Source organism: Microcebus murinus, chromosome 12 (assembly GCF_040939455.1).
Source record: "Microcebus murinus isolate Inina chromosome 12, M.murinus_Inina_mat1.0, whole genome shotgun sequence".
NCBI lineage: Eukaryota > Metazoa > Chordata > Mammalia > Primates > Cheirogaleidae > Microcebus > Microcebus murinus.
This window is the reverse complement of record NC_134115.1, coordinates 7,308,234-7,335,834: the sequence shown is the minus strand read 5'-3', so window position 1 is coordinate 7,335,834 and position 27,601 is coordinate 7,308,234. Positions and strand designations below refer to the sequence as shown.

The window sequence follows — 27,601 nt, the reverse complement described above, 5'->3', positions numbered from 1 at the left end:
AACACTCCCCAGAGGGCTAGCAGGTGGAGAATTCGTCCTCCCAGCACAGCCTTTCCTACTCGACAATGCGCGGGCTAGGGCAATCCGCCTGGCTCCCATTCCACACGTCCAGTTGATATTGCTCGAATGGCTTTCCGTTTTACAGTGCTAGGTAGGGCAACATTCCCCAGTGGGATACGATGTCCATTCCCATAAAACATTTAGATAAAAGAGAAACAATTATTTTACATAAGTCCTATTTAAACATTCCAACTTTCCTATTAACTCTTACATGTTTACATTCTAGTCCCAGGAACTTCTCTTCTCTACCCCCAGACTGTTTTACCCTCTCTGTGCAAAAGGCTTTGAGACCCAAGCCAGGGGTCCAGCCAGGAGACCCTGGCCTTAATTAACCAGTCCAACCACTGACCCAGGCAATTCCAGGAGGGGTGTTCTCATTGTAGTCTTTACCTGCAGGCTTTTAAAATTCCTCCTGTATTTCTGGGAGAAATACTGCAAACTGACTTGGGGTGCTTTAGTGTTGGGAGGATCAGCAGGGGCTTCCTTTGGTCCACCCAACCTTCCATAGTATTGTATTAAGAACTTTGTTTTAACCCCATCGATTTTCATTATTCATTCCATTTTTAATAAAGATTTCCCCCCTACTGGGATGAGTCTTATGACTCTCCTATTTCTCTTTCCCCCCTTGTTTCACCCCATCAGTGTTTTCTTTATTCACCTTATTTCTTAATAATTGTTTAAAAATTTCCACCTTCCTGGGATGAGTCCTTTGACTCTCCCTTTTGCCTTTCGTTAAGTTCTTGTTAATCAACCTAATGTTTTATCAGCACCTGTAAGACCCAGGAGGGGAGCTGAGACAGCAAATTTGATAAAGCGTCTCTGGCCCTGGCTCAGTTTTGCAGCAGTGACGTTACATGAGGTGCCCATGCAAAAGGGGCCCCTATTATCCGCGTGTGCCGCGAAGCCACCCCGGTGGTCTGCACACACAGCTCCCTATAGGTGGGGTCAGGAAGTCCCCTCCTGGTCTCTGAATCCTATAAAGCATCCGCCCCTGTCCCCCGCGAGCTGTGGGCCCGCACCAGCCCACCGCGCCCTTCCCGCCGGCCCGAGGCCACAGGCGCTGCCCCGGTCGGTCCGCGCAGTCCGCTTTGGCAGCGGCTCCTCAGGACCCGGCGGCGTGGCCCGCAGGCTGGGCCGGCTCTTCACACTGTGCCTCCTGATCTCAGGGCTTTCCTAGGTTTGCCCTCTCCCGCACTGACTACCTTCTTGGTGACCGGAGGCCTGAGGTATTTTCTGTCGTCCCTGCATGAGTTCCCCTTTGAGGGTGGCTTTGAGGCAAGGCACCAAAGCGCAGACTCACTGAAATCTGGCCTTCCTCTAGTGTCAAGATCTGAGCCAGCACACTTTTTTAATTTCATTTTAGGCGTCAGAAAAAGGGAAATCTGAAAGAAAAACTTTTTAAAGCGACCCGAGATGGCTGCGAGCCGGACACAGGCGGCGGACGCTGGCCTGTGAGGCAAGCGGAACTCCTCGCTGCCGGGTCTGGCGGCTCGCCGGCCGCTCGCGCGCGGACAGCCGGCCGGACAGGCCCGAGCGGCGCGACGCATCGCCCCAGCCCCGCCGCCCGCACTCAGCCTGGGAGCGTCTACCTCAACGCGCTTCCGCCTTGCATTTCTGTAAGTTCGTAGTGCCTATCATTGAGCCTTTCCGCTGGCATAGGTATTGCAGTTTACCGTAATGAAGAGACTGAATATTTTACTTTTTTCTTATTAGTATTCATTTCCTTAAACATCCAACTCCCAGGAGTTGGATCCATCTCTAAATTCACTGAAACTTTCACCCTTAGTAGGTGAACACCTCCATACCATGCGTGACCACATGGCCACCCAGGAATCAAAGTTCCTCTCCCCAACTCTTGCGTCCTTTCTCTTCCCAAACGACATGTTTCCCTGAGCCACAGCTGTTCCAGCAAATTCCATTCCTCTGACACTAAATGTAGAAGTGGAAAAACTCAAACAGTGTCTTCCCCTGCTCTCACACTGCAGCGATCAACACAGAAGACTTTTGTGACACAATGTGAGGGGATTTCTCCCTGCCAACAAGCAAGCAATCAGTTCTGTAGTGGACTTCAGGGAAGTATCCTCCAGTTCCATTCTGACGCCATCTACCCGGAGACAGCGTCAGGTCCCACAGGCTGAAGGCTCAGTTCCCTCCCGAAAGGGTAACCTCCCTCTCCGAGACCAGCCACAACTGTGGGCCTCTGGAACTTCTGACTGACTGGCTTCAAGCTTGGGTTCCCATGACCCCCTGACTGGGTTCAATTAATTTTCTAGAGTGGCCCACAGAACTCAGGGAAACACGTTTACTGGTTTATCATAAAGGACATTACAAAGAATACAGGTGAAGTGATGTGTAGGGTGAGCATGGAGGGGTGTGGGGCTCCCGTGCCCTCCCGGCCACCACCCTCCTGGAGCCCCCATGTGTTCAGCCATCCAGGAGCTCTCTGAACACTGTCCTCTGGGAGTTGTGTGGAAGCCTCATGACATACACACGATTGATTAAATCATTGGCCATTAGTGATTGATTTAACCTTGAGGGGGGCCCTCTCCCCTCCCTTAAGGTCAGGGGGTGAGGCCCAAAGTCCCAACCCTCCAATCCTGCCTTGTATGTTTGAGTGACCAGCCCCATTCTGAAGCTACCTAGGGACTGTCAGTCATGAGTCAACTCATTAGCGTACAAGACATCATTTTGGAGTTTCTAAGGATTTTAGGAGTTGTATGCAGAGAAACAGAGTCCGAGACCAACTATACATTTCATGATGTTGCAGGGAGGATCCCAGATGGGTGAGAATGGTCAAAGCAATAAACATGGTAGTATACAATGCTTTTAATGGTAACAATCTTCATAGTGATCTTAATGTGCTTTTGGATTGAATGTCATTTTTCAAGGATATGACAATTTTCAAGGGAGAAATTTCTGTAGATGGCAGATTATATTAACACTTGTGTTATCTCATTTAATTTTTAATACAACCTTATGGAGTTGTTTGTATTATCCACATTCTATAGTGAATGAAACTAGGCTTGGAGAGAGTAAGTCACTTGCAAAAAGTTTATGCCTAGCAAAGATGACGCTGAAGTTATCTGCATTCCAAAGCCAGAGAATTGGGTGGGAATTTGGGTTAAGGTATACTGAAAATTGTTGCTTCTATTGGTTTGTCATCTTTCCACTGAGTTTTTTAAAATTTTAAAATATTTAGGGCTGGGCTCAGTGTTTCACGCCTATAATCCCAGCACTTTAGAGACTGAGGCAGGAGGATTGCTTGAGTCCAGGAGCTAGAGACCAGCCTGGGCAACATAGCAAGACACATCTCTATAAAAAATAATTTAAAAATTAGCCAGGTACGGTGGCACATGCCTGTGGTGCCAGTTACTCAGGAGGCTGAGGCAAGAAGATCACTTGAGTCCAGGAGTTTGAGGTTGCAGTGAACTATGTTAGTGCCATGGCACTCCAGCCTGGGCGACAGAGCCAGACAGTGTCTCAAAAAACAAACAACAAAAAATTTAACTAACAGAGATTGTATATATTCAGCATGTACAATGTGATACCAATGACTGTTTTAATGCAGAAAGAATTTAAAATGGAAACTTTGGGATATTCTGTAAATATTGGTTATCAAAGTTTAGTATTTCCAGAAAAACATTCTTATCAACTATCTCTTCCACCTCAATCAAAATAAACAGGCAGAAGAGAAGGCACATATGAATTATTTTTCACTGCTTCTGCAATCCAAAAGAAAAACCAAAAAGATAAAAACAAATGGAAGTTCAGACAAGCCCCCAATTTTTTTCTGTTTCATCAATTGGGCAAAATAATCAAATTATCCATTTTCACACAGCAACTCTCCACTGTGCTTACAGAAAAACTTTGTTGCCTGTTCAGTGCAGTGCTCTAGGCCCTATACTGTTCCAAGTGACTTCATTATGCTGAGTATTCTTATGTGTTATTTCTAGATTAGACACTTACTTAAAGTGACTCTTACCTTAAATAGCCTCATGCTCATTTGTACCATCAATCTCATGCACCCCAAACTGTTTCTCTCTCTCCTCAACATCCCTCCAGCACTCTGGAGAGGGGCAGCAGAAGAGGGGTCCCCTTTCCTGGCTGGAAAACTTGCTGGGAGCAGGCAGGCAGTGGGAGCCACTCGGCTGGCCATCCCAAGAGTCCACTCACACAGACCTCTTGCATCACCCTGGTGGACTCTAGCATAGTTCTAGAATCCACCAGGCCACTGAGGACAGTGTGGTGAGGCCTTAGCGGGACCTTGCTGAAGACACTGGCTAGTTTCTTGTTGTGGGCACTCTCTAAGTAATGAGGGAGTTCTAAGCTCCCTGAGGCATTTCTAAGCATCTCAAGGACAGCGAAGAGGGTCTGGGATTCCTGTGTCCTGGGAGCAGAAGTTCCCCAAGTCCACCTGACACCCTCTAAGCTCTAGGCCCTATGCCAGGGGCCAAGGGAGTTGTGGTCAAATTAGCAACAATTCCTGTTAGCCTAATAACTGTCATTCTGCAATGATATTTACTAGGTATGTATCATACACTGGGGACCCCAATACTACAATACAAATCTCTGTCCTCAAGACACTTGGGTTGGGAAGATGGGATATGTAACCATTTTGTTTGTCCTGGTGTAACTAAAACACTGTTTTTATACCATTCAAATTATAATTTATGCCAGGTGCAGTGGCTCAGGCTCATGTCTATAATCCTAGCACTCTGGGAGGCCAAGGTGGGAGGATCACTTGAGGCCAGGAGTTCAAGACCAACCTGAGCAACATAGTGAGACCTTGTCCTTACCAAAAATATAAAAATTAGATGGGCATGGTGGCATATATTTGTAGTCCCAGCTACTGGGGAGGCTGAGGCAAGAGGACTGCTTGAGCCCAGAAGTTTCGGGTTGCTATGATGATACCACTGCACTGTAGTCTAGGCAACAGAGGGAGACCTTGTCTCAAAAAAAACCCCAAAAAACTAGTTCCATTTCTCTCTTTGAACTTGGAGAAAAACTTTTCTTTAAATTTCCTAAATTTTCTTGGTCAAATTCCACTCACTTTCTGCAGAGCCATGCAACTATCACAGGACACTACCCCTGATCATTGCACGTCAGCAACTTTCTGCATGGAGCATGTGGAAATGCAGAAGCTGAGAAAGCGTGTGTGAGGAATAGGGTGCAGCGCAGAGGCGTGGGTGATACAGAGGACATGCGGGCCATTTTCCCAGTGTAGACGCTAGCTAAGCCAGGGATGGCTACTTTGTGTGGTCCTTGCTCCCTGGACGGCAAAGCCAAGGGTGCTAGCCAAGGAAACACTCAGGCAGAACAACCCGCCCCCCAGCCTTGCTAATTCACCATGCAGTGGGGCTACGAAACTGGGAGACCTCTGCCTTCGGCCATCACCTGATTCCTCCTCCTCCAGTGGGAGACCAGCATGTGGGTCAAGGATACTGGGAATAGAAAATGCATTTAAAATAAAATAAAAATGCATTTACTCAGAGGGTGGGATAGTGCACTGAAGTAGAAGCTGGATTCCTCGGTGGATCCTCTGGATCTGAGGATAAAGTTTACATGTGCTTGGGGCCACGGCTGCAGGGCTGAAGTGAGGACAATTAAAGCAAGACAGGGAGGCAGCCTGAGGTGGGCGGGAGGAGACCAGACACACACACAAAACTAATCCAAAACACCAGTAACTCAGCAAGACTTCCAGAGCTTATACTGAGAAGATTCCCTCATTTTGGTGTTTGAGAGAATTATATAGGGAATGGGGGATACTTAATTATACAGCTCTATTTCCTTTTTGTGGTCTCAAATATTTTAACAGAATATTTTACCTGTTTGTTTTTAGAATTGGTGAATGAATAGACTTCACTTTTTTAATACCTGAGCTTCTCAAAACAACGAGTCGTTGAAGTATTGTCATTGGATCTAGGTTTTAAAATCTGGCAGTTAATTAGCCCTGGTAAGGTGTTGGGCTTTTGTCTCCTAGAAAAGATCAAGCAAGGACACACCCTGGAGGCAAAACACCCTCCTGGAAGCAGGTGAGGTAGGAAGACGTCCAGTGGCATAGTCTCTGCGTGACTCAGCGGTCTTTTCCTGCTTTCAGCGTGACTCCTGCTTAGCTGCGTCCACATGGAAGTGGGCAGGCTGGCCTAGAAGCCTCAGTGCTCATGATCCACTTCTCTTGTGCCCTCTGGCTCCCAGAGCTGAGTTTGCCAAGGAAGTGGGGAGAGGGAGAGGAATGAAGAGAAGGCCCCAAAGCCCAGCTTCTGTTTCTAAGCCCCGCTGGCCTGACATGCACTTATTTCTTCACTTTAGAAGGGAACCGGACACTTAGCACCCTGGTTTCTGTGTCCCCCACTGCCGCAACCACCCTCAGCTGTACAATGTGGAATGGAAGTGCCATCTCCCAGGGCAGTGGTTCTCAAAGCAGGGTTTCCAGCCAGTGGCATCTGCGCACCTTGGGAACTTGTTCAAAAGGCAAATTCTGGAACCCCGTCCCAGATCTAGTGAATTAGAAACTTGGGGAACGGGGCTTAGGAATGTGAGTTTTCAGGAGTGCTCCAGGTGATTCTGCTGCAGGGTCAAGTTTGAGAACCACTGTCATAGGGTTATTATAAAGATTAAGTGAGGAACATGTGTAGAATGCTCAAACAGTACTTGGCACCTAAGTATTATTTAGCTATTCACATCACCACCACCATCATCATCATGGCCAGGACCTTGGCTAACACTGCTTTACTTTCCAGGAGCACCGGGACGCATGGATGGAGACGCCCTCGCCCTGCAGCAGCCCCCACGCAGGCCCACGTGCAAGCTCGGCCTCCTAACAGCACAAAGCTCTTCTCTGTCTTTACCACTTACCATATGATGCTGGGTTTCAAGGGAAAATCATGCAAGTCCCTACCTTAGTTAGGAAAGACTTTATTAATGGGGCATATCGAATAGAGAGATGCTCAAAGCCTAAACTAGAAACGTGCACGGAAAGGAGCGGGTGAGCAATGCCTATAACGCAGAGACGGTGGGACAGTGGGCCGTGGAAAGAGTCAGGGGCAGTGGGGAAAAGCTGCTGGGTGGGGGGTTTGAAACAAAGCCTTACCGACATTGCTAGGGAGAGGTGAGACAGGAAATGTCGCCTGTAGTTAAACATGAGGGATCTGGGTCTGAGATGGAACAAAGAAGTCACATTGTGGGCAGTCCCCATGGAGTTCAGGCCTAGCTGTCCTAGTCCAGCCAGCCCAAAATTATGAAGCACACGAAGTTTTGATCAGCCTTGTCGAGAAACTGATTTTTACTTATGTCATGTGTAATGGGATGGATCACAGCCCCCAGAGGAATCTGGTCTTAATTCCTGGAACTGGTAACTATTATCTTACGCAGCAAAGACTTTGCAAATGTGATTAAATTAATAATCTTGAGATGGATCACCTAGGTACACCCTAAATGCAATCACATGTGTCTTTATAAGAGGGAAGCAGAGGGAGATGTAACACAGACAAGAAGAAAATGGCAATGTGACCAGGGATTGGAGAGATCGGCCACTTGTCAAGGGCTGCGGCAGCCGTCAGAGCTGGAAGAGGCAGAGGACAGACGCTGCACTGGAGCATCCCGAGGGCGGGAGGGCAGCCCTGTCAACACCTGTCTGCAGCCCCAAGCTGCTGACTCAAGACTTCTGACCTCCATACCTGTGAGAGGATGCATTCCTATTGTTTTAAACCTCCACGCGTGTGGGGATTTGTTACAGCAACCATAGGAAACAAATACTTCTTGTTTCTTGAAAAGACTATTTTTCAGATTTGAAGAAGAGATCTTCTGGTATCCGGCTAAGAGTTTGTGGACTATAGTCTTAGAGGGGAGAAATTCCACAAGGTTGGTTCCCTCACTACCTACAGCACAAAAAAATGCTTCACCATAATTTCATGTAAATATATCTGTCACATTTTGTGTCTCCTGTAAAGTCAAAATTCATATAGTTAATCTCATACTTTAAAATGGAAAGGCTGAACCTCAGAAAAGCTGTTAGGAAAGTTACATGTGGAATGCAAAAGGAAATGCTCAGACTACACTAGGAAAGGACAAGCACAAAGTGAGAGTTTAATTAATTCGTGTTCATTGATTTGCATACTTGATGAATTGGCTGACAGGTTAACTCTACAGGAAACGCAAGGTTACAGCAACTCAGAAAAGTAAGTTATTTCATAAGTGGTTTCATATGAACATAAACAGATTGTCTTCCATATGATTATCAACGATTCCAAACCATTTTGCAAATGGACGGCTTGCTGAATAATGCTTTGTTTTGAGACAGGGTTTGACTCTGTCACCCAGGCTAGAGTGCAGTGGTGTCATCATAGCTCACTGTAGCCTCAAACTTCCTGGGCTCAAGTGATCCTCCTGTCTCAGCCTCCAGAGTAGCTGGGACTACAGGCAAGTCCCACCACACCCTGCTAATTTTTTTTTGTTTTTACTTTTTTATAGAGATGAAGTCTCCTTATGTTTCCCAGGCTGGTCTCTAACTTCTGACCTCAAGCAATTCTTCCACCTGGACCTCCAAGTGCTGGGATTACAGGTCTGAGCCACCATGCCCGGCCTAGATAATGTTTTTTATTATCCAGCAAATTCTTGGCTCAGTGAATTTAAACAAAATGGGAGAGAATTGCTATATTGGGGAGAGGTTTTAACTGATGTCAGGGTCTTGAATTCCACCACACAAAGTTTGTCAGTTCTCCTATGGTTTAAAACTTCCAGAGACTGGGTAAAGAATTATACCATTTTAATAGTGAGCAAAAGAAATCTACACAGATGTACATGAGAATATACTTTCACAGACACTGCATTTTAAATAGGAATCAGGAATTTCTGCCAACTGCATTTTATCAAAGGCAGAGCGAAGGCTTGGATGCCTGCCTAAAATGTGACCATTTTAAAAATTATCACCCATCAAAATTATTTTGCAAAGAAATTGGAATAGAAGAGTAGGAAAAAGAACACAATGGCTAGCAATATCACATTTCTATAATCCATTATTTAAGAGATTATGTATAAATAGAGGTCATAAATTGGAGCACTCTCTTGCTTAATGGCTTTCTCCCATACTTCTCTTGAATTTAGCTATTTCTTGGTTTAATTTTATATTATGGGCATAGTTGGTATGAAAAGGATCCACATTTTCTTCATTGCATTTGTCTCACGTTCCAAGAAACAAAGGCGATGCCATTCTTCAGAGCAGCACCTGCCACTCAGCCTGCTGTCAGGCTGTTGCTCAAAGTGCAGATCTTAATGCAGTGGCAGGTTTTTCCACTCTATGCAATCTTCGGGAGCGTGACCCAAGGGCAACCGTAAAACCCACGTGTTAGAATAACTTAGATTTCTTGTGATAGACTGAGTAAACAAACAGACAATGGCCAGACTATACAGCAATAGAACTCTGACACACAGAAGAAAAAGCATAGTATCTGCAGAGACCAGCTCAGAACAGTCAGGACTTACTCAACAGTGAACGACTTCCTTATTTTTGCCTCTACTTGCAACCCAGGACAAACCAGAGAATGCCAAATGTGCTCCCAACCCAGTCACATGAGATGCTCCGCTTCTGGTTATCTCTTCTCCAGCTTCTCTGTGACATCAGTCTCCAATCATGACATATTCAAAGTTTCCCCCTTTTCCTACTAAAGCTTTTCCTTTCCCCTGACTTTGAATTGTCTCCCTTGTTAAAACAAGTTCTGAATATACAGCTTTTGTTTGTTCTCATAGGTGGTCTTTGTTTATTGCCATACATGAATGATGACTGTGTTTAGCACAATGATTAATTAAAAAAAAAAAACTCCAGTTATTTGTGATACAATATACTTTTGTAAACACGTGAGAGCTCTGTCCTTGGTTGTGTATGGGGATAAGCTTCTACTTCAAAGGACGTAAATGAAAGTGTTAATAAATTGATTTTTAAAAACACTTGTCTAATCGTGCTTCTGAAACGTTAACAGATTTTTTTGCTTTTAAATTGACAAATAAAATCATATATATTTATTCAATTTAATTTGTAAGTAAGAGTTTACAATCAATATGAGTATGACTCCCTTTTTGTAAAAAAAAAAAAAAAAAATATGCCTAGGCCGGGCGCGGTGGCTCACGCCTATAATCCTAGCTCTCTGGGAGGCCCAGGCGGGCGGATTGCTCGAGGTCAGGAGTTCGAAACCAGCCTGAGCAAGAGCGAGACCCGTGTCTACTATAAATAGAAAGAAATTAATTGGCCAACTGATATATATATAAAAAAATTAGCCGGGCATGGTGGCGCATGCCTGTAGTCCCAGCTACTCGGGCAGCTGAGGCAGAAGGATCGCTTGAGCCCAGGAGTTTGAGGTTGCTGTGAGCCAGGCTGACACCATGGCACTCACTCTAGCCTGGGCAACAAAGCGAGACTCTGTCTCAAAAAAAAATAAAATAAAATAAAATAAAAATATGCCTAGAAAAAGGGTTGTAGGGGAAGGGTGGAGGAGTATTTATTTTCTACAATATATTTTCTACAATGAATATGTTTCTTACATAAAGAAGCAGTTTATAGATTTTATATATTAATTTTATAATATAAAAGAAAATTAGAAACGTTTCTGAATTTCCTTAAATCCTTAGCTATGTATTTTTTTCTCCATCTAAAAACAATTCCTCAAATCGTATAACCTCAGTTCTGATACATTAAATTTACTAAACTAAATCTCAAGAGAAGCACGTTGGATATTGAGGAAGACATAATCCATCACACAGAGAATAGGAAAGTTAAAAGCAGTTTCCATCATTCTCAACTGCTTTTCGCCACTTTTTTCTGTAAATAACTCGCCTCTGGAGAGAATCCCTGAACATAGAGCACACGAAACGACGCGTTACAGAACGCCACGCGGCCGCTGGGGGATCACTCAGCCAGCCCGGCCCGCCCAGGGCCTGGTCTTGACCTCCGCGCCCCGCGTGTGGGGGATGCCTTCCCTACCAGATTCTTCTAGAACCCAGCCGCCTCCCACCAGAAACGGGCAGATAATGCCTCTGCGCGCGGGCTCTGCACTCCTCCACCCGACTGCACCTCGGCCGTGGGTCAAACAGGAGCCGCTAGCATACTGGCTCTCGGCCCTACAAGATATGTTACCCAAAAACTAGAGGACTAAAGGAAAAGCAGGGTTAGGCTGAAAATCCACACTGGGCTCACTGTTAACTTCTTTTTATGAACCACCCGCCCCGCGCCTTAAGTCGGGGTACTTAGTGAATCTGATCCTCCGGGGAGGAGCTCGGCCCTCCTCTGCACGGCCCCAGGGCACGGAGCGACCCTACCCCGGCCCACTGAGGCAGGCGCGCCCCGCTGCGGGACAGGTAGGGACTCGGCCAGGTCAAGTGCTGGGTCCGGGCACCCAGAGGCCCCGCCCAGAGGCAGGCACGGCCAATAGCAACGCGGGGAGACTACGGGGGCGGGGTCAGCTGCCTGAGCCCTTAAAGCCCAGGTCAGGCGCCGCCGGGCCAGTACCGCGGCCTCAGCAACATTGGAGTTGCGTCCGCAGAGTGCGCCTGCGCAGCTGAGAGCCGCAGGTGAGCGTCCCCAGCCAGGCGCAGCTGCGGCGGGAGCTGGGACTGGAGGAGGGGACCCCATGCGGAAACACTGTGGAGGAGGGAGAGCGAGAACGTTCGTCCTGAGCTCCGCCAGCCTTGAGGTGGGGACGTGGGGGAGGGCGGTTGGGGACCCCAGGGAGGACCGAGGCCACTCGGGGTGAGGGGGGTTCCCAGGTTGTGTAGGTCAGTGACATTTCGGGCTGCAGAGGGGACTGGTATAGCAGCCGGGCCGCCTCTAGGCCGCGCTGTCTCGGGCCTGGTGGGGTGAGACAAAGCGGCTCGCCCCCCGCACGCGGCGCCGCGAACATCCTGTGGCCGCAGCAGGCGCGGCGGAGGGAGGAGCGGGCGGCACGCCCCGGCCGGACGGAGGCTAGCCGGGACCTGGGGACTCGCCTGCTCCTGTCCGGGCGCTGGCTCGGGGGGCCCTGGCTTCCACGGCGCGGCCACGTGACCCTGTCGGGTGTGGGGGAGTGAGTAGGAGTGTTGGCAACACTAGCCCAAGCGTGGGTCCGCCAGAGTGGTGGGTGCTCTCCTTCCCAGTTTCTCCTGGGAAGGCATTCCAGAAAGGTTTCATTCCAGAATGGGAAGTTGAAAGACATATCTCACCTGCCATGCATTAGTTAAGAAGGTGTGAGGTGGCCGCCTCCCAACTCTTGGGGATCCCTTTGCCCCTATTTGGGATCAGACGTCCTCATTAGTGAGGTTTTACTTGAGTGACCTCAGTACTGTCGGTAAATACCTTGGACCAATCGTTCCGTGTTTCCTAGTTGTTGCTGTAAGATTTTGACCCATAGGTACTATAAGACCCTTATAAAAATCTAAATTATTACTGTACTATTACAATGAAGTCTGTTTCAGTTCCTATAGCACCTGTCAGGCTGATTTTCATTTTGGTGGCTGAATCACATACTCTTCTTTTTTCCTAAGGGTATGGCCTGTTTTCCTCCACCCACATCCTCAGCCTTTCCACAGTCCTTGTGTTTATACTTGGAAAGATAATTTAAATGTTTTTGAGTCCATCATGGTGGCTGCAGCCTTTCGGTAGAGAGTAAGATGGCCTTTAAAAGGATTGGCTTCATCAAATACTCATTTGTTTTCTCTTCCTAGGTTTTTGAGACATGAATCCTTCACTCTTCCTGGCTGCCTTTTGCTTGGGAATAGCTTCAGCTGCTCCAAAACTTGATCAAAATTTAGATACACAGTGGTACCAGTGGAAGGCTACGCATAGGAGACTATATGGCACGGTTGGTAACATCTGAAACTGTTCAGAGGCACTCCAGAGAGAATGGTCCTTGCTGTTGGGAGTTTGTAGCCAGAGACTAGCTTCTAGGGGCCAGCTCTTACCAATAACCTATTGAAATAAACAATTCCCAGAATAATCAAGCCATCCTTGGCTATTGTTTCTCTTCCATCTCTGTCTGCAAATCGGGTTGGTGAGCATGGGTTGGGTTTTAGGTAGAAGTAAAGACCATCAGTTGTATGTTTGCCTCTAGAATGAAGAAGGATGGAGGAGAGCAGTGTGGGAGAAGAATATGAAAATGATCGAACTGCACAATGGGGAATACAGCCAAGGGAAACATGGCTTCACCATGGCAATGAACTCCTTTGGTGACATGGTGAGTGTGGTATGGATTGCTGAATTCTAGGCTTCCTCTCCTCAGTTCTTTACCAAAATAATCGCTTGCTTTGCAACATTTTATTTGTTTTTCTTTGAAGACCAATGAAGAATTCAGGCAGGTGATGAATGGCTTTCGAAGCCAGAAGCACAAGAAGGGGAAAGTGTTCCAAGAGCCTCTGTTTCATGAGGTCCCCAAATCTGTGGACTGGAGAGAGAAAGGCTATGTGACTCCTGTGAAGAATCAGGTGAGATGCTGTCAGATTCAGACCTTCCATCTCCCACAGGAAAGCCAAGAAAGAATTGGTGTCGTTGCTTTGGTAGACTGTGCAGTGACATGCAGTTTCCTGTTTTTTTTTTTTTTTTTAAGAGTATTCAGGTATATGGCCTATTGTCAGTTTCATATTTGTCTTGTAAACTGACGGATATTTTTATTCCCTTTTCAGGGTCGGTGTGGTTCTTGTTGGGCTTTTAGTGCGACGGGTGCCCTTGAAGGACAGATGTTCCGGAAAACTGGCAAAATTGTCTCACTGAGTGAGCAAAACCTGGTGGACTGCTCTCAGCCTCAAGGCAATCATGGCTGCAACGGTGGCCTGATGGACTATGCCTTTCAGTATATTAAGGAGAACGGAGGCCTGGACTCTGAGGACTCCTATCCATATATGGCAAGGGTAAATGAAGCCTCTTATCTTCTTGTCATTCCAGCTCTGCATTTGGAAAGTTGAACATTTCAAGAGATAAGACACCTTTTTCAGAATTCACATTTTATCTCTGGCCAACTCACTTGCTAAAAGAAAAATTTTTTTTAAAAATTCAGATTTTAGATGGTACAATCTAAATCTGCAAACCGTCCGTACAGATCAGTTTTCTGATTAGATGGTTTACATAGAGCTGTTTGTCTATGTAACATGGAGAATAAGTAAACCATTCTAAATATAGCAGAAATTTCTCCATTGTGAAAAATTTCTTATGAACAGGTCAACCTAGGGAGGCTCACTGAAGAAACATCAGCTAATTTTTCAGTTTCAAATCAACTAAGATTTCACTTCCTGAGATGATATATAAGAGTGTTGACTTGGAAATCGTAAGGTGCAAATTGCTGAGTGTTTTGGTTCTAGAACTCATGTTCTCTAGGAGGTACATGTTAGCGATCAAGTCTTTTCCCCTTACATTTATTTATTTTTAAAAGGATGAAGTCTGTAAATACAAGCCTGAGAATTCTGTTGCTAATGACACTGGTTTTGTGGATGTCCCTGTCCGGGAGAAGGCTCTGATGAAGGCAGTGGCTCTAATAGGGCCCATTTCTGTTGCTATGGATGCAAGCCATGTGTCCTTCCAGTTCTATAAATCAGGTAGGTGTTTGTCATTTTATTACAGACATTTAGGCAGAATTGGAAAACACCACTATGATTGACTCTTTGGTATAGACTCCCACTTTCTAGGACTATGGAATTTTGAGTTTGTGTGTTGAACAGAGTGATGTTTCCATTTGACATAATGAAACACTTTCTCATGATTACAAACTCTTTATAAAAACTTTTAGATGGCTGTGTAATTCATCCTATAGATAGAACCTAACTTATCTAATAACTGTTCTCTAATTTTTGTCCTTTTTCCTAAAAGTTTTTTATGACCAGCATGGAGGATTCCCTGAGGCCAGGAATTTGAGTGAGCTGTGGTCAGACCACTGCACTCTAGCCTGAATAACAAAGCAAGAGGCTCCAGGAGGGTGGCTCAGGCCTGTAATCCTAGCACTCTGGGGGGTAGGGGTGGGGGTTGTCACTCAAGGTCAGGAGTTTGAAACCAGCCTGAGCAAGAGCAAGAGCAAGACCCGTCTCTACTAAAAATAGAAAGAAATTAATTGGCAAACTAAAAATATATATATAGAGAAAAAATTAGCTAGGCATGGTGGCACATACCTGTAGTCCCAGCTACTTGAGAGGCTGAGGTAGAAGGATTGCTTGAGCCCAGAAGTTTGAGGTTCTGTGAGCTAGGCTGATGCCACGGTGCTTTAGCCCTGGCAACAGAGGGAGACTCTTGTCTCAAAAAATGTATGTGTGTATGTGTGTGTGTGTGTGTGTATAAAACAAAGTAAGACCCTGTCTCTTAGAGTTTTTCACTTCTGTATTTACGATTATAAAGACCTCCCCTCAAGTATTTTTGTTTTAGTACTATTTTAGATTGACATCCTAGTAGTAGAAAGGAATTATGCAAATTGATATTTGGGCTAGGGAATAAGTGCCTAAATCACCTTAACCTTGAAAACAATAGGTCTTATTTTTGAATTTTTTTTTAAGTAGAAAATATCTTGAACTTAATTTATTGGTTTTTTTCTTTTTTTCCCTTTGTGTGGTAGATATCTGAAAAAGTTTGTTGGTTTCTGTTGAATTAAGGGTGACATTTTGCTTCATCAGCTATTGTTTTAAGTCCTTATTTGGAATTTGTTTGACATTTCACTGAATTTGGAGATGTCGTTCTCACTGTGGGTGATAGGGTGGGTTACTGTCGTGTGCCACTTAGAGCTTCTCACCCCAGCGTTGATTTTACTCTCCCAGGCATTTATTATGAACCTGACTGTAGCAGCAAAAACCTGGATCACGGTGTTCTGGTGGTTGGCTATGGTTTTGAAGGAACAGACTCAAATAACAATAAATATTGGCTTATCAAGAACAGGTATAAATTTTAAATTGTAAAGGGAATTCTTGTTTGGAATCAGTATTTGGGTACAAGTCCACAAGAGCTCAATTTTGAAATCCCACAAGTCTGTCTACCACTTAAAGTGAACACAGAAGTATCATTGTCTGATTTTATAAGATTCTATACCAAGTTTTATGGTTATTAATATGTATTTGTAACACTTTCTTACTAAACTCTGAAAATTTTCCTAATTCTGAAATCATCTGGCCTCCAGGGTTTCAGGAAACTTGTGGACCTGTAGGGTTGAGGGCTGATTACCTTTGTATGTCCCAAATTTTTCAATAAGCAGAACACCTGCCTCTGCTGATTCTTTAAGTGTGAAAGATTGTCCAGGAGTCCAATTGCCTGTGTGCATCCTTTCTACGGTCATTTGGTGCCCTGCCATCGGATTTTACTCTTCAGCTCTCAGAGGCTTTGAGGGTTGTATCAATTTTCACAACTACCATTCTTCAGTTAAGATGTGATGAGATAAGATAGCATGTGGAGAGAGACTTCTACATTAGAATCCCAGTTCTGCCTCAGTTTCCTATCTTAAAAAAGTTCTAAACCACATGTATTATCTGAAGGCATTTTTCAAAGAAGCCAATAGACTTGAAAAATCAAGTGTGACCCACAGAAATAATAGCACTTAAATGGTGCTTACCATTTGTCAGGCACTATTCTATGTATTAGCTGTTATTAATGAAGCTAATTACTTCCTTGATTTTTTGTATAAAACAGAAAATTTGCTTCTCTTTCAGCTGGGGTAAAGAGTGGGGCTGGAACGGCTATGTAAAAATAGCCAAAGACAAAGACAACCACTGTGGAATCGCCACAGCAGCCAGCTATCCCACCGTGTGAGCTGATGGGCGGCGATGAGCAAGGACTTACGGATAGCGTGTCTGGGGAATTTTATCTTAAAACTGACCGAACCCGTATCGTGTAAGATAAAACACTTGAATCATTGTGGATCCAAGTAGTGATTTGAATTCTGTGACATTTTTACAAGGGTAAAATGTTACCACTACTTTAATTACTGTTGTAAACAGCTTTATGATATCAGGACTCATTGCTTAATTCTAAGACTTTTGAATTTTCACTTTTTAAAAAGATGATGTATAAAACTTTACCTTTTAAAATAAATTGTAATTCATTATGTAAAAGGTAGCCTTCTTTCTGTTTTTAATGCGTTAACTTTTTGTGTAGTCAGGAAATACATAATTGGGCTCTGAAGACATAACTCAGTGTGTCAGTGGCATGTTAGGAGAAAGATGGTGGGTGACCTTCTGGCTCTTGTCGTTTATAAATATACAGATTTTATGTCAGCTGCCCATTGGCTGTGTGTGACCCAACTCTGGAATCTAGCAAAATTTGACAATTGGGAAGGACAAAGGTAAATTGTTTTAATAAAGATAAAAAACAATTCACATTTTAGAAAAGTGAGTAGATATAACGTTCAGAGGTGGGTTTAGATAACAGAAAAGGAAATCCAACACCTTTGATTCAAGATGGTTAGGTTATATAATAAAAGTCACATCACTAATTACTAGAGCATCTCCCTGAATTATTGGTGAAGACCCTGTGACCACTTTGTAGGAAGGACCAGATGCAATTAGATTACTAATGCTGTTTTATTTTTATTCTGTCTAGTCTTTGATGACATTCCTCGTGGCTCTTCTTGGAAAGCCTCATTTGTTACCCATTGTTAGCAAAAGTCAATTTTATGGTTGTGGTTAATAAATCTCAGGTGTTTGGTAATATAATAGCTGGATAAATGTGTTCATGGTCCACAAGAGGTTAGGTTAAGTAGTCCTCTGGTAGAAGACGGGTAAGAGATAACACAAGTAAAAGGCCAGAAATCACCAGGCCAAATTTAGACCTTGGTTACCTACCCCTGAAATAAAAATAAGTCTGAAAGGGAACAAAATAGGATAAGCATATAGTTCCACAGGTAGTAAATACAAGTAAAATAATATATTTGCATATTTAAAAGACTGGCAGGAAATACACCAAACTTCTGGGGGATTATGGGTGATTATTTTCTCTAACTTGTTTGGCAGAAAGTGTATTTTATTAGCAGGAAAAAATATAGTAAAAATACACCTACATGCTGCAGGCTAAGAAGCAGCTATGTGTATTTAAAAATCTCATGTTCCCTGAATCAAATAAGAATGCAAGGGATAAGCTGGTGAAATATTTAATTAAGGGGCAATCCATTGTGAAGGGAATGAGAGGTAAGGGGCAAGTGGGACCTTACATCCCACAAAACCTTCGATAGCATTGGTCCACAGCCATCTCTGGAAAAGTCCAGTCTACCACGCTCAGTCTGAATTTTCTGAGAAAGGACTCCTTTACTTTGCCTTGCTGCAAAGTTAGCTCCTGTCCAGTCCCTGAACAACAACCAGGACTTTAAGGAACATCTAGGCGCTGAATTGAATGAAAGCGTGATGGCTTTTCATTTGAGTATTAAAGTTTCAAGTCTGCCAAAACAGAGCACTCCTCAGTGTCTAAACTGAAATAGAGACATTAGAAGCTTTTGTCATTTTTTAAAGACCTTTAACATATTTTACAAGCAGTCCAGGTATGGTGGCGCATGCCTGTAGTCCCACCTACTTGGGGGGCTGAGGCAGGAGGATCACTTGAACCCAGGAGTTTGAGTTTGCAGTGAGCTATGATGACCACTGCACATACCTCTGCAACAGAACAAGAATCTGTCTCAAAAAAAAAAATAATTTAAAAACATGAAAAGTTCTAAACCACATGTATTGTCTGAAAGCATTTTTCAAAGAAGCCAATAGACTTGAAATATCAAGTGTGAAACACACACTTAACTACCAGTATTTCCTATACTCCAACATAACAGTTTTGTTATCTAACTTAAATTGCGAAGGACATAAAGAATGGAAAGATAGAAATGATTCAGCTTATAATGAGAGGAATTTGCTGATGTGGAAGCATAGCTATAACATGTAGACATGTTACTAGAGGGGAAGGACCCAGAGTAATTAGGAAACCTCCACTCATAGCCCACTCATACTTGTATTTCATATTTGTGTGTTTTGCCTGTGAAATTTGAAATTGGGTGTGTTTTCTAAATTCATTTCCCTTTTGACTGATATAAAAGTCTAAAGCAAAGAAACTCAGATTAAAAAAAATAAAAGTAATTATACACACACAGAGTCATGTCTTGCATAATGATGGGGATATGTTCTGAGAAATGTGTTGTTAGGCAGTTTTGTCCTTTGGTGAATATCATAGCATGTCCTTACACAAACATATATGGTACAGCCTGCTATACACCTGGGCGATGGTACAGCTTATGGCTCCTAAGCTACAGACCTGTACAGCATGTCACTGTACTGAATACTTTAGGCAATTGTAACACAATGGAAAGTATTTGTGTATCTAAACATACTTAAACAGAAAAGGTACAGTAAAAATACAGCATTGCAATCCTATGGGATCACTGTCATATATTGAGTCTGTCATTGGCCAAAACATCATGCGGTGCATGACTCGTGTGTGTGTATACGTGTCCCAAGCCACTTCCATTGGATTTCACAGATGTTCATGATCATCTCTATTTTTAAGTAAGTTAATAAATACAACTGTTACCAATAGCTGCTCCATGGGCTCTTTCCTTAGTCCTACATTTTAAAACTTTCATTATGGATACATTCAAGTACAATTGATCCTTGAGCAACACAGGGGTTAGGGGCACCAACCCCTGTGCCATGGAAAATCTGCATATAATTTTTAACTCCCCTACAACTTAACTACTAGTGGAAGCCTTAGTGATAACATTAACAGTTGATTAACATAGTTTGTATATGTGTTACACCCAACACTGTATTCTTACAATAAGCTAGAGAAATGAAAATGTTATTAAGAAAATCATAAGGAAGAGAAAATATATTTATTTATTAAGTGGAAGTGGATGATCATAAAGTTCTTTACCCTTGTCTTCACGTTGAGTAGGCTAAACAGAAGGAGGAAGAGGAAGGGTTGGTCTTGCTGTCTCAGGGTGGCAAAGCTGGGAGAAACTGTGTGTGAGTGGATCCACACAGTTCAAGTCTGTGTCGTTCCGGCGTTAGCCGTGGTTATTGGACACCGACACAACAGCGCTGTGCTGGCTCCGGGGACACAAGAGTAAAGCCAACAGTCACAGCTTCTCCCTGTGGCGCTTACGATCTCATGCTGCTAGCCCATGCATAACCTCCACCCCTGCCACCACGGCCACTTTGTTCATGAGTCCATTTGGTGATGACAGGGTGGCTAGGAAAAGAGGCTGACTGGTATCCACAGCATGGGCCATTTTCTCCACTTGGTCATTGAAATCTTCTGCTGAGGTTACCCGTTGGTGAAAATTCACATGGAATTACAAATATCTTCACACTTTCACTCATTCAGAGAGGTTTATCCACGCATCTATTCCCCATACCACTTTGTCACCAATTTGCCAATCATGTTAATTCCAAGTCCTTGACCAGCCAGCCAAATCATTGGCCATCAGCTGTGAGTTGGTATATAATCATACATCTGACCATTTTTCCTTCTAAGCAAAATGAGCAATCAAGTGCACTGCTTGACGTTCTGCTTCCCTTCACCACTGTCCTTCAGGTATGTCCCAGGAAGGGGCTACAGTGCTGTATCTGTCCACCTTTGGTTAGTGGCTGAGTATTTCACAGAAACATCTATAAACCAGGCCTGAGTTTCCTCTTCCTCAGTCATTTGATTATAGGGAACTCTCTATGAGGCCATGCGTGTGGGCTGGAAGGCAGAAGGTAATGTAGCAGGAGTGAGGACCATCAGTGTTTAAGCCACCTCTTCCCGTAACTTACTTATGCCTTCAAGCCCTGCTCAGGCCCAATCATGTACATGGTTGGTATCCTTGGGGAATTGGTTCCAGGACTCCTTGCAGATACCAAATTCCACAGATCGCTCAAGTCCCTGTATAAAATGGTATAGTATGTGCATATAATCTATGCATATCCTCCTGTATACTTCAAATCATGTCTACATTACTTATAATATGTAATGTAATGTAAATAATTGTTATACTACATTATTTAGAAATAATGACAAAGAAAAGAAGTCTATACATGTTCAGTAGAGACACAACTATCCTTTTTTTTTTTTTCAAATATTTTCTATGCAAGGTTAGTTGAATCCACAGATGCAAAACCCAAAGATACAGAAGGCCAATACCACTTCCATTTGACATTGGAGTGCCACTGTGCACACCTAACTATGGCTTTGTGGTCAGACAACATGATGGGCAGCTCTGGTCTCAGGTAAGTAGGTGGCCCATGATTGAGTAGTCTAATAAGTCCTAGTAGCAGGCTTCTGTTTCTCAAAAGGAGAGGAGTATTCAGCAGAGGCCAGCATGCTCCAAAACCCTAAGGGTGCCTGCCAACAGCCCGAAACAACATCTCTATTTGCCACTGACACTTTGCACACCATTGGATCTGCTGGATCATATAGCCCAAGCACAGAGCAGCTTGCACTGCAGCCTGGACCGGCTGCAAAGCCTTCTCTTTTCTGGGCCCCACACAAAACTAGCAGCTTGTTGGGTAACAGTAAATGGGTGAGAGCTAGCACAACCACATGAGGGATTTGTTGCCTCCAAAATCCAAAGAAGCCCCAAGGGTGTTGTGCTTCTTTTTGGTTGTAGGAGGGGCTAGATGCAACAATTTATTCTTCATCTTAGAAGGGATATCTCAGCACCAAACACCTAGAAATTTCACTGAAGTAGACAGCCCCTAAATTTTTGTAGGATTTATTTTCTACCCTCTGACACACAAATGTCTTACCAGTAAGTCTACAATAGTTGCTACTTAGTACTCTCTAGTTCCAATAAGCATAATATCATCAATATAATGGACTAGTGTGATTATCTTATGGAAGGGAAAGGCAATTAAGATCCCTACAGACTGAGGACGTTGGTAGTTTGAGATGGGAGTTTACCAACCTCCTCATTTGCTGGCAAATTAATAAGCTCCTCATCGCCCCTCCTCCTGTAGACATGAAAGGTAAAATTGACAGTGGGGAATATGTAACAGAGAGAATGGCCTGAAAAGAGGTAAAAATGTTTTCTGTCTCTTCAAAACCCCCTCACCCTTTTTGAGAACTAAAACCTGCATCCCTGCCTCAGGACAGTGGTCGGGGAGGGCAGAGGAGTGTCCTCTGTTCTTTGTGCCACAGGAGATGGCTCAAGGGAATTGTTCTGGCAGAGGCCACGAGATTGTCTAGCCGAAGATGGGATGAATCAGAACCTTTAAAAGCTCTGTACCTCTCAGAAGCAGAATGTTGGTATTTTGAGATGGCAGTCTGCCACCTCTTCATTTACTGGCAAATTAATAAACGCCTTTTTCCATCTCCTCAAAAGAAGAATCCCTGTAGACTAAATTATGACATGGGTCTGGAGTGCAGATATCCCTGAGGTAGGACAATGAAAAGGTATATGGCTGGCATTGCCAACTGAAAGCAAACTGTTTCCAGTGGCCCTTATTAGCAAGTGTGGATAAAAATGCATTTGCCAGATCAATAGGTGCACGCCAGCTGCCAGGGGATGTGTTAGTCACTGAAGCAATGAACCCACATCTGGAACAGCAGCTGTAATCAATGATTCCACCCAATTAAGTTTGCAATAATTTACTCTCTTTCTCCAAGATCCATCTGTTTTCTTCATATCTACACAATTCTTTATAGTAACATCTAGATGAGTGTTTGATCGAATGACTGAGCACCATAGCCTAGTGAAGTCTGACTTATAAAATTCAAAAAGCACAGACACATTCGCACGGATGCACCCCCTTCCCCTTCAGCCCTCCCTCGCCTTCTCAACAGCTCTTTCTCTTGCTTCCATTCCCACCTCACACCTCAACACACACACACTTAAAATATTTTTATTCTTTTTATTTTCTGACATTTCAAGATAGCCCCAGTAATCACTTGCTATTATTGTCTAATGAATACATTCTGTGTAAAGATGTTTTTTCTTAAATGCCTTTTATGGACTGTAGTTCTCCTCACTCTGTGGTTTTTAGCAGGAAGTGTCTTCAAAATTTCAAGCTTCAGGACTGAAGCCACCTACTCACCAAAACATTCCATAATCTACAGTCTATTTCTCCAATCTAAAACTGCTTCCCCAAATAATAATTAAAACAATAATATAATAGCCAGAATTCATGGAGAATTACAAAGTGCTTCATGTTAATTTCATCTAACACCAAACAGACTCCAACAAAACTCAGGATTAGGGTCTTAGGGTCTCTTACTTTCTGACTATGTATTGAATTTTCCACTTCTGATATGATAAGAGAATTCAAAGTTTCTTATCCTTGTTTAGTTTTATGTTTTAATTCTTTTCTGTCTGTTCTCCAGTAAAGAAAAGGCTCAGTGTGATTCCTTGAGCACATTGCTTAATCTGTTTTCATAACAGGACTTGGTGGGGAGGCAGAGAGTTTCTCCAAGAATGTTTTGAAGTCACTGGATCGAAAATTGTGAGCATATAAGTTGTTTTTCTTGGTCAACCAGGTCGTTTCATAACAATAGTTTTTCTCGACACGTTGGAATTCATCCACATGACTTTGAAAAGAAGAAGCCCTTTAAAAAGAGAGTGGGAGTGCTTGCACGTGAGGTCTGAGGGAGTTATGAGGTTCAAAAATCAAAGCCAATTTATCTTATTGTGGCCAAAGAAATGCATAGTCCTGCCCATGAATTATAATTTTTAAATGAAAAAACAGCAATTTGTAGAGCAGTATGAATAATTTAGTGCAGTTTTTAAAAATACAGACAGGCACACACATCCCCTTATGTGTATTTTAAAATGTTCATGAAGGATATAAACCAGATATGTTTCTTGGAGGTGCTAAAAGGAGGTACTTTCTCTCTGTGCTGTATTATTTCAATTTTAAAAAATAATCACCATGCATTATTTTCATAAGATAATAGATTCAGAAGTATGTAGTGCAAGAAAAAACATTAAAAACTGGTAAAGGAGGAGGAGCGGGGGCAGAAAGAGAGGGCACTCAGGTGAAATGAAAAGGCAAGTCTCCCATCTGGGGGATTCACGTCCCCGAGATTTGTACTGCCACTGCTCGGCCCGTCCAGCCGTACAGCATGACACGAGGACGTGCCACCGGCCAGCTGGATTCTAATGCATTCCACGCGAGTCTCAGCCGCACAGAACGTCTCTGAGGATGGTGGGCTGTCGGCTCCAACTTACCGTTCCCAGGCAAGAAAATAGGGAGCGGGCTTCACTGGGGGCTAAAGGAGAGAAGCGCAACGGGGATATCCCAAAGGACAATGTTCTAGTGACGCTGCTTTAGTGAGAACACATGATGGCTCGGGTCAGAATTCCACCGTGTTTGTTCCTCTAGCTCTCCCCCACCGCCCCACCGCACACACCCCGCATCCCGGCCGTGGCACAGCATAGTGAGCTGTTGACAGACGTGTCCTTTCCCCAGATTTCTCAGCCCTTTCTTCTTTCTCCACATTCAGGAACAGCAAGAGATTGCTAATCACACAACATTCAGGGACAGTCTATTATAGGTAAAAGCAAAGAGCAAATCCTTCGCTTTGAGTTCTCAATTCTGCTCTTAAAAATCAGACTGTTGTATAACCAACACATTTATCCATATCCACAACTTTTTTTATCATCCCAGATAGAAGCTCTGCACCCAATAAGCACTAACTCCCCATCCTTCTCTCTACCAAGCCCCTGGTAACCACTATTCTATTTTCTGTCTCTATGAATTTGCCTATTCTAGGTACCTTGTGTAAATGGAGTGATACAATATTTGTCCTGTCGTGTCTGGTTTATTTCATTTAGCATAATATTTCCAAGGTCATTCATGTTTCACGTGTATCAGGATTTTATTTTGTTGAGGGTGGAATAATGTTCCATTGTATGCATATGCCACATTTTGTTTAGCTGTTCATCTGTTGATGAATATTTGGGTTGTTTCCACCTTTGGGCTGTTAGGAACAATGCTGCTACGAACATGGCTGGACAAGTATCCGAGAGAAATTGCTGGATCACATGGTAATTCTGCATTTAATTTTTTGAGGAACTGCCAAGCTGTTTTCCACAGTAGCTGTAACATTTACATTCAAACTAGGAATACGACCTGGATAAAGGTGGCTAAGGCACAGTTAAATAAAATACTGTTGGTTACTGTCAATTTGCACGTGGTTTCTAGTGACAAAGAATCAAGCCTTGTCCTTGACTGGATCTCGGACTGATTTTTATCAGCCACTGGCATGAATATGGTGGTGGCACGGACAGGAGGCTTGAGGACACTTTAACACACACACAAATCCATCCCACCACACTAAGTCACCCCAAACACACATGAAACACAAATAAAAACTATTTCTGCTAGGAAAGTGCAGCTCTGGAATGAATTCCCTGGACCCCTTGTCACCACCAGCCCCTCCTATCAGAAACTGGCTGTTGAAGCGGCAGTGACAGAAATGAAAGGGCGCTCTATTAGACATGTCTGTTGGCTGCAGTGGCAGAAACCAATTTTAAACTGGTTTATGCAAGAGGAGGAACTGAATGGCTGCAGGGCTGACTGGATCCATGGTGCTGTAGTCCATTCTCTGTTGCTATAACAGAATACCACAGACCAAGTCATTTGTAAAGAAAATAAATTTACTTTTTACAATTCTGGAGGCTGGGAAGTGCAAGGTCAAAGGGCCACCTCTGGTGAGGGCCTTTTACTGCACCCTAACACAGAAGAGGACATCACACGGTGAGAGGGCAATAGTATGTCCATTAGGTCTCTCTTCCTCTTCTTATAAAGTCACCAGTCCCATCATAAGGGCTCCACCCTGATTACCTAATTACCTGCCAAAGGCCCCCCTCCAAATGCTATCAACATCTGAATATGGCGATTAAGTTTCCAACACACGAAATTCGAGAGACACATTCAAACCATGACACGGGGCTTACAGAACATGGTCAACAACAGTCCCTCCCTTCCCTCCTCTAGGACCTGCCATCCTCATTGTTGGATACACTCCCAGTCAGGTTCACCCTTTTATCCTCTTTGGAAGAAAATGGTTTCCCAGCTGTGTCCGGGCTGGTGCTGCTTGGCCCTGCCTAGGTCACATGCCTGCCTCAGGATGTGGGCACGGCCAACCCAGATGCACCAACCACCTGGATTGCTATTTGAAGAGTGATGTTCCAAAGGAAAGCCAGGATGGCTTTACCAGGGTGGCAAGAATGACATGCCCGTGACAGAGAGTGGACACTGTGAATGAAGGAATCAAGACTTCTAAAAAGACAGAAAGGAAAGGATTTCTAAACCTTAGAAAGTTTAACACTAATAGAATGAAATTTATTATGGATAAATGTAGAGCTCTGTGTTGAGATTAAATATATGTACATGAGTTAAATTTTATTTAAAAGTATATAAACATATATACCACACAAATACAGAATAAAGGAGAAATTTTTTACTAGTACTCTTAAAAAATCTTAGTTTTTGGCTACCTATAATTTGAATATGATTAACAATATGATTTGGACACTCCTAAAGTTTCCAATAATGGAATTAAAGGGCTGGATAGAGAAGGAGATAGTGACTTTAATGCCTATCTCATGGCGTCGTGTCTGGAATATCATACTCAGGCCTGAAAGCTGCATTTCAGGAAGGGTGCTGCTGAGTGCCCAGAGGAGACAGCATCTAGTTAGGAATGGTGTCTTTGGTGAAAGGAGGTGCTTACTGTTGCACAGCAGAAGGTATAAACCAGAAAGAAGAATCTACGGTGGATGTTATAGAGAAATTCCTGCTTTGCATACGAGTACTGTTGTCTTCCAACACTGACCTCACTCCAAAGCCCCAGTGCAGCCTGGAAGCACAGGTTCAGGTGTAAACCTTGGGTGACTTCCCAAACCATTCTTGGAAAAATCTTTTGAGGCTCAGAAGATCCTGGGATTTCTGGTACCATCTGATTTCATGGTGTGAAATAGTCCAAGGCAGGGAACTGTGCAGCATCTAGGTGCCCCCAGTAGGGGGCTCTGTCTTACAGGTGGCTATGATGGTCTGGTAGTTCAGAGGCCTGGGATCATGGCAGGTGCTTTTGCTGATGGACTTGCTGCACCACCAAGGCTGCTGAGTGGGAATTCCTATGTACCTGCCTTCTCTTGTGTGATCTCTGAGAGCAAGAGTGGTCTTGGAGTCTGAAGGAGGGGAAAGTGGCCACAGCTGCAGACACAAAGTATGACTTTAGCTGTGTACCACATCCAAGTGCATGCTGTATTAAGCTCGGGCACATCACACCTGCTCAACAGAGGTTTGCCAAACGGAGGAGTCTGCAAATGACATTTCTAACAATCAAACATACTGGTAATTTGTTTTCCTATTTTTCATTCTGTTTTTTCCTTGGGAAAAAATACAATTTTTAAAAATTATGTGTAATAGTTCTATCAGTTGCTAAGAATGATATTTGAAGTTCCAAATATAATTATGAATTAGTTTATTTCTCCTTTCAGATCTATTGGTTTTGCTCTATGCATTTTAACCACTTCAGTACAAGCGTCGACTATAGTCAGCTGTGATATGATGACTTTTCTAATTTTTCATTTATCAAAATAAAATTGTGAACATTTAAAAATAACGTGGTGAAAACATATACGTATATGTTACCGATTCTGAT

At 43.6% G+C, this 27,601-nt stretch overlaps 1 protein-coding gene across 2 annotated transcripts; it reads left to right on the top strand.

Moving 5' to 3' along the window:
- Positions 1-11,529: 11,529 nt before the first annotated feature.
- LOC105881337 (procathepsin L) lies at positions 11,530-17,094 on the top strand. 2 transcript variants are annotated; one of them, XM_012782962.2, is made up of 8 exons: positions 11,530-11,619; positions 12,748-12,884; positions 13,134-13,256; positions 13,357-13,503; positions 13,702-13,926; positions 14,445-14,607; positions 15,811-15,928; positions 16,693-17,094. In XM_012782962.2, exons 2-8 carry the CDS (start codon positions 12,759-12,761, stop codon positions 16,790-16,792), a joined length of 1,002 nt encoding a protein of 333 aa, XP_012638416.1. In that variant the 5' UTR covers positions 11,530-11,619; positions 12,748-12,758; the 3' UTR covers positions 16,793-17,094. The 2 variants fall into 2 exon arrangements, with proteins under 2 accessions (XP_012638416.1, XP_012638415.1); XM_012782961.3 differs by having other exon boundaries at positions 11,533-11,741.
- The last annotated feature ends 10,507 nt before the right edge of the window (positions 17,095-27,601 follow it).